Source organism: Carya illinoinensis, chromosome 14 (assembly GCF_018687715.1).
Source record: "Carya illinoinensis cultivar Pawnee chromosome 14, C.illinoinensisPawnee_v1, whole genome shotgun sequence".
In the NCBI taxonomy this organism is placed as follows: domain Eukaryota; kingdom Viridiplantae; phylum Streptophyta; class Magnoliopsida; order Fagales; family Juglandaceae; genus Carya; species Carya illinoinensis.
In genome coordinates this window covers 30,740,880-30,753,886 of record NC_056765.1, presented here as the reverse complement: position 1 = coordinate 30,753,886, position 13,007 = coordinate 30,740,880, and the positions used below count along the sequence as shown (strand labels likewise).

The following is a 13,007-nucleotide window of genomic DNA, read 5'->3' as shown; positions in this document are numbered from 1 at the left end:
CCGCCGATATCGCTGGGAGATGGGTCCCTGACCCATGTCGTTTCTTGCGTCTGGTGATAGCATCCCGCAGAGTAAGAGCAGATTTCCATTTTGTCCCATGCGCAGGACTAGGTGAAGATACGCCGCCAACTGCAGAAAACCCTAAGGACTCAATCGGGTTCAGAGAAAGCAGATGAAAGCTGGCTGTGGGCTCCGTTTGAGAGGCATCCAGTTCAATATCCTTGGGCTTGGGCCCTGTCGAGCCCAACATCCCCTCTCCACAAATCCATGACCGGCTTAGGAGACAGAGGATAGGAGCTGGCTGTGGGCTCCTAGTGAGAGGCAATGAGTTCAAGTTCCTTGGGCTTGGGCCCAGTGGAGCCCAATATCTCCTCTCCACAAACCATGACCGGTATATCCACCAAACCAACATCTACCCCTTGCGAAAAGTCCGAAATACCCTCCTCCATCTGCAATCGCCTCCCTCCCCTTGTATCAATTGCTTTAGCCGAACCAGGCGCCCTAGATTTCGCTGGAACCACCTTAGATACCGGTTGACCTGCAGTTACTGGGAGCTCCGCCTTATTTGGTGTCGGTTCCAACTGTGTCAAAGATAAACCGCTACCAGTTACTTCGTTCGCTCTACCCGTCACCAACTGTTTCCCTTTCGCTACGGTAGAATCAGTAGCGGTTGACAGTGTAACTACCTCCTTCGACTGCCGTGTAGGAGGTACCGCAGAGTGCATGCCAGAAACACCCCTTCGGGTCGATGAAAACCCAAAGCGCAACCAAACCCCGTACGGTAAGTTCCCGGAATACAACTCTGACGGGGGACGAGCCTCACATTCTCTCTGTGTATGCCCAATAATCCCACAAAAGTGATAGAAATCTGGCAATCGTTCATACACTAGACGAACCCAATACGAGGCACCTTCACCAAACTTTGGACGCTTTCGACGTTGGAGCAGTTGAGTAATATCGATTTGAACTCGCACCCGCATATACTCACCCCACTCAACTTCGCCCATGTCCAAATCCACTTCTAATACTTCCCCCAGCATACTCCCAACAAGATTCCCCACATAGCCATTACGGGCCATAAGAGGAAGATTGAAAATTCAGACCCAAAATGTCGCATGGATGATCTGCAGGGAATGAGTCTGTATGTGACCTTTGAACGGCTGCAGGAGGACCAATTGTTTGTCGAAAGACCAAGGTCCCTCCCTTAACACTTTCAGTTTGTCCCCAACATCATCAAATTCAACCATAGTAAAAGTAGAATTCAGATCACGAAATTTAATCCCCTTTACTGGGAGTCACACCTTGTGCATGGTCTGCTTAAAAGCTTCGTGGTTATAATGCTTTCGTGTAACCAATTTCATAATTAAGCAATGCTCTCCACCACAACCTCCTCATTCTCCTTCTCAGTGACAGTAAGCGCAGCATATAGTATCTCCAAATCGTCCTCCATTCATAGAGAACCCCCGTACAACCCTCGTACTTAGACGAGAAAAAAACCTCCACTCTAGGTGTAGAGAGGGATGAATTAAAATATTTTATTGAGTTTTAGAAAACAAGATTAAAATTTAAATAAAAATATTAAAAATTAAAAAATTATTTTTATTTTAAAATTTGATAAAGTTATACTGATTTTTATGTTTTGTTTTGAAATTTTAAAATTGTATTGGTCTTTGTGCTTAGATAATGATTAGATGAAAATGTTAAAAGATCAAGAATCAACAATTTTCATCTTCCTGTTCTTGTCTTACAGGAACATTCTCTTTTACTTCAAGCGTGTCTATTTGTTCATGAATTGTGACAATGAAATGATTGGCGAAGACAATTTCTCGTGCTAGAGAAAAGCCCGTAAGAATGGCGTTACCCCTTTGCCATTACTTTCCACTTTGATGAACAGTTGAACTCACCTTGAATGTTCTTCATTCCTTGTTTTATTTACTAATCAGGACGTAAATTTTTTTAATGAAATTACAAAAGCCCTTCCACCTCTACAAATCCTCTCTGATGGATGAAGGACTCTCCAGATAGATGCAAGGCGATGAACATTGGGTAGCAATCCTCCTCCAAATGCGAAAATAATAAATAAATAAATAGGATCAAAACAAGAGTCGCAAGGCAAAATCCTTTAAGCGAGTACTGAAGTCAGATGCATGTTAGCCATAGAAACATCACTTACAATCTAAGCTCTGAAGTATAGTTATCTGCTGTAATTAAGCACCAAAGCATTCGATCAAATCTTCGTCACGTAAAAAGTCATCAAATTGACTTATGCCATCAATTCCAAAATCGAAGGGGCTGTTCAATCCTCCACAGTCTAATGACAGGCTATCAATGGCAGACCCAAACTGCGGATCAATATGTTGATGTTGCTCATTGTTAAACGTGTGCTTTACATGGTAGTGCAAATCTCCAACAGGAATCTCATTTGCACTTCTGTGTGTTGGTGCATGGACTCCAAATTCCTCTGGCCTAATTTGAAGTTCATTCATCGGAATCTGCGACTGCTGCCAGTCATGAGTGTTCCCGTATTGCACCAATGGACTATAAAAGTTGCCAGCAGTTCCATGATGCATCTCTGTGTTTTGCGCCATAGGATAAAGCAAAGGCCTCCCATCCACATGCATGCTCTGTGTGGAAACTACATTTTCAGAAGGTAGAGAAGAGAAATGATTCAACTCAGACGCAGGTAACTGGAGTTGGCCAATATTTTTCTCCAGGGGCCTCAAATCTGTCATTGTATCATCTTCCTGCTGATCACCATCGGTCTGGAATCCAACCAACTGCCCGTCAGTGTGGTTTACATCAGGCACAGTGATTCTTGGCTCGATATGTGGATGTTCATTGTGAGACGTTGCAGGCAATTGATCAGCAAATTTTGATCTGAAACGGCCTCTTTTTCTCCTATTTTGTTTTTCCCCTGTATCTTTATCTTGGAGAGGAGTAGTATTGCGTTGATTGTCTGAAGTTTCTACATCTGTCAGTTGATTTCTCCGATCATCTTTAGATGAAACAGAACCAACACCATCGCCAACGCCATCTATATCATAGTCACTATCACTACTAATTGCAGCTCGCTTATTTCCACCATGACCACCACGTCGCAAATCAGTTACACTAGATGTCCCATTATCACTACTTGGCTGCTGAATGAGGGCATCCTCTCTGCTTAAAACTCCCAACCATATTGCACTCTCCTTGGCTGTCATCTTATCCTGTAAGCACTTTGACTGGCGGACGTGCCTCCTTATCTTTGCAATATCAGGAGACATATGCTTTATTACAGCTGTTAACACTCCAACTTTCCACATCTTCTTTAAATCATGTGGTTTCTTATAAGGAGGGCTTTGACCATGGGGCAATGCTAATTTCACCCACCAATCTTCATTTCCAGTTGGCCACCAAGGAGGCGCAAGTCCGTTATCTAGCGGGAACTTCCTTTGAGGGGGGTCACAGTGTTGCATCAAAGAAGATAAAAGCGATCCGAGAGTTGCATCTTGCAGATCTTGGAGAATGCTTTGAGAGTTCCCATTTCGTATATCATCTGCCTCACTCATGGCAAGGCACTCAGCTTCATACTTGGCTATGGCTGCTGGCCCATTCTTATCAAACTTCACCTTTTCTTTCCACCAAGCTCTAATGTTATCTGAAGCACCACTCACTGGCTTACCCTTCTCAGGAATGATACCATACACAAATCCACGAGCTTTGCACACATCCATTAGCTTCAGCATATACTTGAGAATGCCATCTTGTGCTCTAGACATCTTCTTCCGCTGAGCCAGATCGGTGGTCGACTTTGCCTTCTGCTTGTCTGCAGCTTGCTGCACTGCAAGTTTTTGTCTTTCCTTAATCCTTTTGAGTCTGATACGGTCTTTCCACATCCGCTTCTCCAATTCTTCTGCTTCAATCTCTTCATCACTAACATCTTTCTCTGCTATGTTTTCACACCTTATGTCGTCAACTTCTATATCTGAACTGTCGCCCAATGTGTCATCAACCATCATAAGGTGCTGCTCCATTGAGTCAAATTACAAGAGCCCGTACTTGGCTATTGAGAAAAAAAAAAAAAAAAAAAAAAAAAAAGGAAAAGAGAAGAAAACCAAATTTACAATAGTCCCCAAGATATAAAACCTTCTCTCGAACTAGAACAAACGGTTGAATCAGGCTCCATAAACGCGCAAGGTTAACTTCTATCGGGTATCAAACCAACCCACAATCAAATCCCCAAAATGTTGAGTTCTTTTGTATTATTAGCGTTTCTCGGCAACCAAACGGGCATGATTATTGATAAAATTCAACGAGCTCCCAAATATTCCGTCGAACAATCCCCTTGCTTTATTCAATAAAAAACCAATCTTTCTGATTATCTCCAACAGCCACTACCTTCGTCCGAAAAGAAAAAAAAAAAAAAAAAAAACACAACCTATAAAAATTTAATAAAAGGCCTCAGAATATATATATATATATATATATATACATATATATAAGAAACAAATACACAAGGCCATAAATTCCATACCAGATTTTTAAACCTCCTATCAAAATTTCCATTAACTGAATCTTTTTAGCAGATAGAAATAAAATAGTTCCATGGTACCTCGAATAAAAAACTCAAATTCTACATTATTACGAGTGGATAATCCCAAAAACAAAACCAACAGTTATTCAACCACTCCGCAGATAATTGAAAAGAAAATAAAAATGCATGATAGGCATAAAATCCACAAGATTATGATTGGTTATTGCAAAATTAAAGCAACAAAAATAACCCTTACCAAATTTCAGCACCAATATCTCCAACTTCTTTCAATCATCTCATTTTTTTAGGAATCCTAGAGTTGAAAATGAATTCGCAATCCCGCAAAGTTGGCTTTTCGATATCCTTTTTCCTATCGAGCAGCTGACAATATATAAGAGAGGAAGATAAAAGAAGAATCCAAAAGAGGGACGCGACTTGTGCCACAGAAAGTAGCTGGAAATTTCAGAGAGAGAGAGAGAGTAGGCGGCCAAAGGTGCTACTTGGTGTCAAAAGGGACAAAACCACCTTGGAGGCAGGCAGCCATTCACGATAGTTGATACTGCGACACCACCTATGACGAAATCTGGTGCATCGTATTTCAGTACTCCTCGTTGCGTCGTTGGGACCCATGAGGCTTCTCTCAATGCGTTATATCTACTTAAAAATATTTATAAATTTATTTTTATAAAAAAAAGTTTTGTAATTAAAGTATTTTTTTATTAAAAAATAAAAAATTTCAATAAAAATATAATTAAATTATCTTTTATTAAAAATAATAATTAAGATATACTTAAGTTTGGTTTGGAATAAGCATTATTCATACCGGTGTATGGTGTAGAATTTATAAATAGTATTTATCTTAAATAAATAAATATGTACTTTATAGTCTTTTTTTAATTAGCACCGAATATCCAGAAACAACGTCTTGACTAATCTCGAAAGTGTACAAGATCTAGACAAGGCGCTTCTCATAAGTGTACATCGGGGTAATTCAATAGAAAAATTTTCCAGTCCCATGACCCATAGAGATTATTAACACCTAAGGTAATTTAAATCTTAGACTTGGAAGCATACCCTCAAACTCAAGACCTTTACCACTTAAGCCAATCCCTAAGAGTTATGTACTTTATAGTTATTTTAAGTTGCAAGCCTATTGTTGTTTTTAGAATTAGAGTTATCTTTAGCTACAAGGACTAATCTTGAATTGTGCAAAATATACCAGATCAACAAATATAATTGAGAATGACAATTTAAATAAGAAGAATAACCCTTCGCTCTACAATTTTATTAATTTTATTAAAGAAATGTTACAAAGAAGTCTTACATTATACACATTCACTTAATCAATATATGATTTGTCATTTTTATCTTTTTATTTAAACATACACATATTTAATCATTAATAAAAAAGAACAAAAAATGACAAATCACATATTTGTTAAGTGGAGGTACGTGTTATAAGATTTTCATGTAGAATTTTTCATTATTATATCCCAAGTCAACAGATATTATTCAATTTCATTTATTTTAAACTCAAATATGACCATTTTGTTTACTCTCTCTCTCTCTCTCTCTCTCTCTCTCTCTCTCTCTCTCTCTCTCTCTCTCTCTCTCTCTCTCTCTATATATATATATATATCCTATTATTAGAATAGGAAATAGATAATTTTTTTTTCCTCATCATTGTTCCTTTTTATAACCGAAAGGAAATAATTAAACATACTACAAGTTTTACCGCATCATAATCATATAATTATAAATTCAATGCATCATAATCATCTATAGTTTGGATTTAGAAACGGGATGAAATGAGATGATTTTAAATAAAAGATAAAAGTTAAATAAAATATTATTAGAATATTTTTTAATATTACTAGAATTGTTTATGAAAATTTGAAAAAGTTGTAATGATGAGATGAGATAAAACGTTTTCCGAATCCAAACATGATCACATATCATCCATTATGATCTAAGTGCTTAACCCACCCCCAACATGATGGACACACATGGATATGATAACATTTTTCTTAAATTTAATCAGTTCTACTTTGGCTAAGGATGTCTTCTCAAATTAACATATTATGTCCGGACGGTTGAACCTATAAAACATGGATAACAGTTTGCTCTTTTCCAGGTGAGATTCCTAAGTTTACTGATGTCTCCGCCGGCATTGTTGGGATCTCCTCATGAACCTTATCCTTTTATTTGGCCTCTTCAATTCTCTTATAAATAACTTCAGATCACCAATCACATTTTTAAATTATGATGCATTAGTCGTCGACTGTTAAACCCTCGTGATCATTTGACTCTATGTTTTTAAAAAGTGTAACTATATCCACACAAACACATTTCACACCACATTTTTTAAAATATGATAGTGTAATGTGTTATGAAAAGTAATGTGTGTTTATCATTTTTCTTCGTAGGATTACTCGATATTTCTTCTTTTTTCTTAGCACTAGAAAACTTGGAAAGTTCTATATACTACACTATCATCCTATTTTCATCACAGGATGATTTTTTATCAGCCAATAGTAATAAATATATCACATCTTATATAATGAGATGAAAATGTGATGGAAATATGGTGTATAGTATTATTCAAAAAATCCACCATCCAACTTAAGTCATGAGTTTCATTATTTTTTGGAAATATATCTCATTTTAAAATTCTCATATCCTTCCTATATATAATTCAAATACAAAATTTTTAAACTAATCATTACAACTTTTATAAACTTTCAAACAAAAAATAAAAACCAATTCAAGTTTTTAAATCCTCAAACAAAAATAATATTATAAAACTATATTCTAATAATATTTTAATTTTATAATATTTTTTATTCAACGTTTACTCTCTATTTTTAAAAATCCAACAAATATTCAACTCAAACTATTTTATTACTATTCAACTTAAACTATCTTATTATTATTCACAAAATTATCATCTCATCTTACTCGCATGAGCCCTTAGTACATGTCCTTGTGCTTTTTTTTCTCAGCGTTCAATAATTCCCGCAAGGAATACAAAAGGTTGTAGACTATTAGTTACAAACTTAGAAGTTAAGTACTAAATCCAAAATGCATGCCCAAGTGAACATCATAACATGGGAATCAAACGCCTATGTATCATACACCTGCTGCTTACACGCACGTACAGACTACAGAGTCGTTCCCTTTTCGCAGGAGGATTTAAAAATGCCCTGTATTTGGTGCTTTTCTAAAGAAAAGGAGGCTCCACATTTGACGAATGATGAAAGAGTTTAATTCACGCCCACTTCATTCAAAATCAACGAATCAAAAGTGATCAAATATATTTATATAATTAATTTATAGACCATATTTCACTAAAGTCTTGTGAGTTTTAAGCGTACGGGTAATTTTGTAGAAAGTGCATGCAGTTGAGAGGAGTTTATAAAAGGAGTACTATATAATACAAGATAAATTAGATGAGATATGTTTTCGTTACAACAAATTTTACAAAAGTAAACTCACAAACTGACGTCACTTGATGTACTAGATGAGACAATTGTTTTTATACAACCTCGCATAGGATTGTACGCCGACCCGACCCGGCCAATAAAGGGACTAATCCGACCCGACCCGAAATGGGTGGCTTCCGAACAGAATAGTTCCACTTTCTTCAATTATGGGATTGCCCTTCGGGTCGGGTTCGGTTATTCCTTTTTCTTTTCTTTTTTTTACCATTAAAAAAATAATAGTACTGAAACTATTTAAAAAATAATAATAGTACTGAATGTATATGTATTTATTAAAAAAAATTAAAATGTTGTTTTTATTTTTTTCATTTTTGTGGATGCTATAAGCCATAAAATATGCTACTAGCTACTAGTAGCCTAGCAGGGTCGGAGACAATAGTTTTTAATAAGGTTTTCAGAGGCAAAAAAGAAGAAAAACAGACCCGGGAAATCAAAACCATGGAAGATTGTAGAATCATACTTACCATTGTGTGTCTTTGTTTTGCTCTGCAGATGGGAGGATTCAAATTGAGAGCTACAGACCCCTTCGTAGCTTTACTCGACATCTTCGTTTTGCTTCAGCGGGGGAGTCGACTCGGCCTAATCGATTTTGTTGTTGCTGACTGAGTCAGACCAGATCTGGATGAGGCATTAGAGGGTGCGGTTGGGTACGAACTCCTTACTGTGGAGGACTTGCATGGTGGCCACGCAGGTGTTGTTGCTGTTGTCGAGCCAACGTTGAATACTGGAGCAGTCATAGGTGATCAGTTAATCGGGTAATTACCCGATTCGACCATTTTCAAACGGTTAGTAAATGGAAATAACCAGTTCCAAACCATTTTCCTTCGGATCAGCTAAATGGTTACGGGTCGGGTTGGAACTCTCGGACTAGGTGGGCAACTTAATTGTTCCTCATAGTCTTCGCATGAAACCATATCAATTTATGAATTTATTTTTATAAAATCTTTTTTTGAATTTAACACTTCTCAAATTAGATATATATAAATTATATATTTATAAACTGGCAATCCTTTTTTGCCAAGATGAATGTCAACTACAAGATGAATGCTTGTTTTCATTTGTCTAATGTTGACCACGAGAGATGCTCTTCAACATTAGCACACACTAATTACAGAAGAAGATTGGGGTGACAAGATTTGCCTTTGTTGATTTGTAGATTCTTGTGTAGTCTCTAATTCTAGTACTACAAAGACGAGAGTGAGTGGTTAATTTCTTCAACATTAGCACACACTAATTACAGAAGAAGATTGGGGTGACAAGATTTGCCTTTGTTGATTTGTAGATTCTTGTGTAGTCTCTAATTCTAGTACTACAAAGACGAGAGTGAGTGGTTAATTTTAAAGCTAATTACTATTAACATACATGCAAAAACTACAAACAAAGTAGAATAAGAATTATGTTACATAAAGTCAATTATGCATACTTTTTGTGCACTTTCCTAGCATTGCAAAACTTCGCAGTTATTTTATATTAAAAAAATTAACACAGCCAATCATGTTGATTTGTGCGCAAAAGAATGAGTAAAAGAGTATACAAAAATGACTCCACATAAAGTTTTTGATAGAATAATGAAAGAGAAATACTTTAGCCATAAAGTAATTATACAAAAATAATCCCACAAACTATCAAAAATGTCGTAGGGAGCTTTTTGGTCATTCAAAATAATATGATAAGGAAAGATGACCTATCGGAAGAGTCCGCTAGCACTCTAAATAACAATGATAGGCTTATTACCCTCTTATTACATTTTTACTATTTTTATTTTTTTTTTTATTTTTTTTTTACTTAATGATTAAAGAAGTGACTATTAGTAAAGTTTTATATATATTTTTTTTTAAATTTTCGCTTAATGATTAAGAATGTTAAAAAATACACTTAAAAGAAAAAAAGCCTATCATCACCCCACTGTAAATAGGGGACTATACATAGATAGACTCATAAAAAAAAATTAAAAAAAAAATAAAAAATAAAAAATAAAAAAAGAATAGAATTCCATCATCTATCCTTTATACAATCACTATACTAATACAACATTGCTTGATATGTTCAATCTATCCACAAAATTGGAAAATAGATCAAAATATTAGAATTTCATCAACCATTTATCCTCTATACAAATAAAGAATAACTTCAAACAGGTTTATCCGTTGTTTGGAAAACAACAGCAACCAACGGTTGTGGGCCACGTAGGGGATATATCTTCAAGTTGGTGGGCGTGTGATGCAGAGGAAAAATAAAAGAGTTTTGCTACGGATCAACAACTTCAGCAGTTGCACACAGCACACACCCTCATGTCTTCTTCTTATTCTTCTTCTTTCTTTTAACCAAAACGTGTGTTTTTGAAAACCAAAGTCGGTGTTTTCATTTTCTTCCCATTCGAATTCCTCCCACGAAACCCCTCTACTCTCGCCTGTGCGTCACCTTCCTCTGCCCAACGCTGCCGACTACGTCGTCTCTCTGCCTAGCGACACCGAGCGATTCTCCTCCATCTACCCAGAGCCGCCACTCCCCGGGAAATCATTGAACAGGGCAAACCAGAGAGACGGACCGCGAAGACCACCCCTCCTCCGTCGCAAAGCAACCCACCTCGTGTTTGACCTCTGCCCAACACCACTCCGAGACACCGTCCCTCTGTTCAACGCCACCTCGTGAAGCTCATCCATCTGCCCATCACCGTCCCTCCTCGCGAGCTCATTTAATGCAAACTAGCGACACTGCTTTGGAGGAGCTCTGTGGCTCACGATGAGGAGAAAAATCCTCTGTTTCAGAGAGCAAAAACAGAGTACTCCCTCCAGTGGTTTTCGGAGGCTAGCACGGTGGTTCGCGTGGTCTTTTGTGGCGTGCTTGGCTACCGTTGATGGTGACCAGATGTGGTGCTACGGTTGCACTTGCTAAACTTCATATATGGCGGCCCAAAGCCACAACTTGCTGCTTTGCTACGATCCCGAAAGAAAGGTGGCGTGCAGTGGGTCTTTGGGTCTCGATGAGTGGGGGTTGCTATTTCCCTCGAAACCCCTCCTTCGTTACACTGAAATAAACCACTGAAATAGTGCCAGAGTTTTTGCATTGTAAAGGAAATGCATGCATCATTCGTTAAGTATGATTTTTAAGAAGCTGTTCTTACTCTCTCTTCAAAAAAAAAAATTCGAGTTTTAGAGAAGTAAGTAGTGGGTTAAGTTTGAACGTTAGCCATGATGGGTTAAGTTTGAATGTATAGGGTGGGATGTGAGTCTCCTACAATCATCCAACTAATTGAAGGATGCCAGTAAATTAAGAAGTCTACAAGTTTAGAAGAAACAGATCATACAAAGAGAGAAAAAGAGAAAAAAGAAGATTAGATTCGCTTTAGGTGGGGAGCACAAGCCATAAAAATACAAGAAAAGAACATTAACACCAAACCAATTGGGCTGAGAGTGGGACGAAACGATGAGAGCGCACGAAACGATGAAGCTTGAGATCTGTTGGCGATACGGAGCAAATGGGTTAAGGGAGGCTCGAGCTCTGTTCAGCGACTTCAAAACAGGTTAATGAAATGAAAATGACGGGAACATGTAGCTGGGCAGCTAGGGGCTATTTTGTCATCTACAATGTGTCACGTAAGGTGTGTTTTCGAGTGTTCCCAAACAAAGGCTGCTACCAATATTTATTCAAAATAAAATCCCAAGTGCCACATGCTCTCTCTCGACCCAAACCCCCATCCCTCTCTCTCTCTCTCTCTCTCTCTCTCTCTCTCTCTCTCTCTCTCTCTCTCTCTCTCTCTCCATTGTTCAAACCCTAACCTGTCTCTCTCTATGTGTCGATGTTTGAGTTCTTTGATAGGCTTTTCCTTGTCATTTATATGCTTGAATCTTTAAGGATTGAGTTTTTTTTTTTTTTTTAAATCATTCAAAAACCTCAATTTAATTATTTAAGATTAATGAAAAGAATAACAAAACAAAAAAAATCCCTCCTTGCACAACATTCAAGAATATGCAATGGTAACCTCAACCTCCACACCCTGTTCAATATTGATAGAGGTGATCTGCTTACCAACATCAGGGGAGTTGAAGAGATCAATTACTCGTTTGTTGAAACGAAGCTCAAATCTGTCCCAAGTGTTGGTGCCTTCACCGCAAGGGGACTTCCTGGTGGTAATGTGCAGAACCTTGGTGAGCATTCTCACTTGTCCCTTAACCCTCAAACGCTTGTCCTTGGCACCACGAACTAAATCCGCACAAACTTTCTCGAGATTCTTGACGTTCTTGGAGAAAAGGGTGATCGTGATCTTGTGAATCTGCTCCTAGGGTTCATCCACACCCTGTTGCTTCGGCGGCTTCATTGCATAAGCCATCTTTTCTTGCTTCTGTTCTAAGAAAGTGAAAAAGAGAATAGGACCTTAGCGGAGGTGTGGAGCTCTGGTTGGGGCGGCTGAAGCTACTGGTGATTTTGCTTTAAGAGTTGAGCTTGGTTTGTAGCTATAGGGCTTTGTTTGTAGCTAGTGTGAAAATTTGGCTGGTGAAAGAATTTAATTTGGCTAAGGAAAATTTACAGAACCGAAAAAGGGGTGCATGCGACTATGGGTGCGCTAGTCTGCGAACTGTGGGTGCGACGGTCTGGGTTCGTCGGAAGGGTTGCTCCTCCACCGGTACGGCATGCAGCTGGTTCTTCTGTAAATCTTGCAGCTGCGTTTTTAGAAAAACAAAATTGGAAACTAATTGCTCGATACGTTGAATCTATTTACAAAACTGGAAAAGATATCAAAATATTAGAATTTCGTAAAGCTCTTATACTCTATACTGATAATATTTTAACACATCATTCAATACGCTAAAATTTGATACTCGAATAATAATGCTAGAAGAAAGCTTTATATTATACATATCACCTAATCAACATGTAATTTGTCATTTTTATCTTTTTATTTAAATATACACATATTTAAGCATTAAGATAAAATAACAAAAAATGACAAATCATATATTAGTTAAGTAGAAGTATGTGGCGGAAGACTT

At 37.6% G+C, this 13,007-nt stretch overlaps 1 protein-coding gene and 1 pseudogene across 3 annotated transcripts; both read right to left on the bottom strand.

Annotated features, from left to right (window-relative positions):
• Positions 1-1,910: 1,910 nt before the first annotated feature.
• On the bottom strand, positions 1,911-5,248 carry LOC122294636 (ETHYLENE INSENSITIVE 3-like 3 protein). Of its 3 annotated transcripts, XM_043103540.1 has the most exons (3): positions 4,773-5,131; positions 2,174-4,045; positions 1,911-2,058 (listed from the first exon to the last, which is right to left on the bottom strand). In XM_043103540.1, the coding sequence occupies exon 2, from the start codon at positions 4,014-4,016 to the stop codon at positions 2,208-2,210; it is 1,809 nt and encodes a 602-aa protein (XP_042959474.1). In that variant the 5' UTR covers positions 4,017-4,045; positions 4,773-5,131; the 3' UTR covers positions 1,911-2,058; positions 2,174-2,207. The 3 variants fall into 3 exon arrangements, 2 of the variants coding, with proteins under 2 accessions (XP_042959474.1, XP_042959473.1); XM_043103539.1 differs by having other exon boundaries at positions 1,911-4,048; positions 4,773-5,130; XR_006237686.1 differs by lacking the exons at positions 1,911-2,058; positions 2,174-4,045 and adding an exon at positions 4,055-4,380 and having other exon boundaries at positions 4,773-5,248.
• A 6,666-nt stretch (positions 5,249-11,914) lies between these two features.
• LOC122293958 lies at positions 11,915-12,727 on the bottom strand (annotated as a pseudogene).
• Positions 12,728-13,007: the final 280 nt, after the last annotated feature.

Bases quoted from the DNA above. Each gene is read 5' to 3' on its own strand.
- LOC122294636 (XM_043103540.1), bottom strand. From the start codon at position 4,016: ATGGAGCAGCACCTTATGATGGTTGATGACACATTGGGCGACAGTTCA.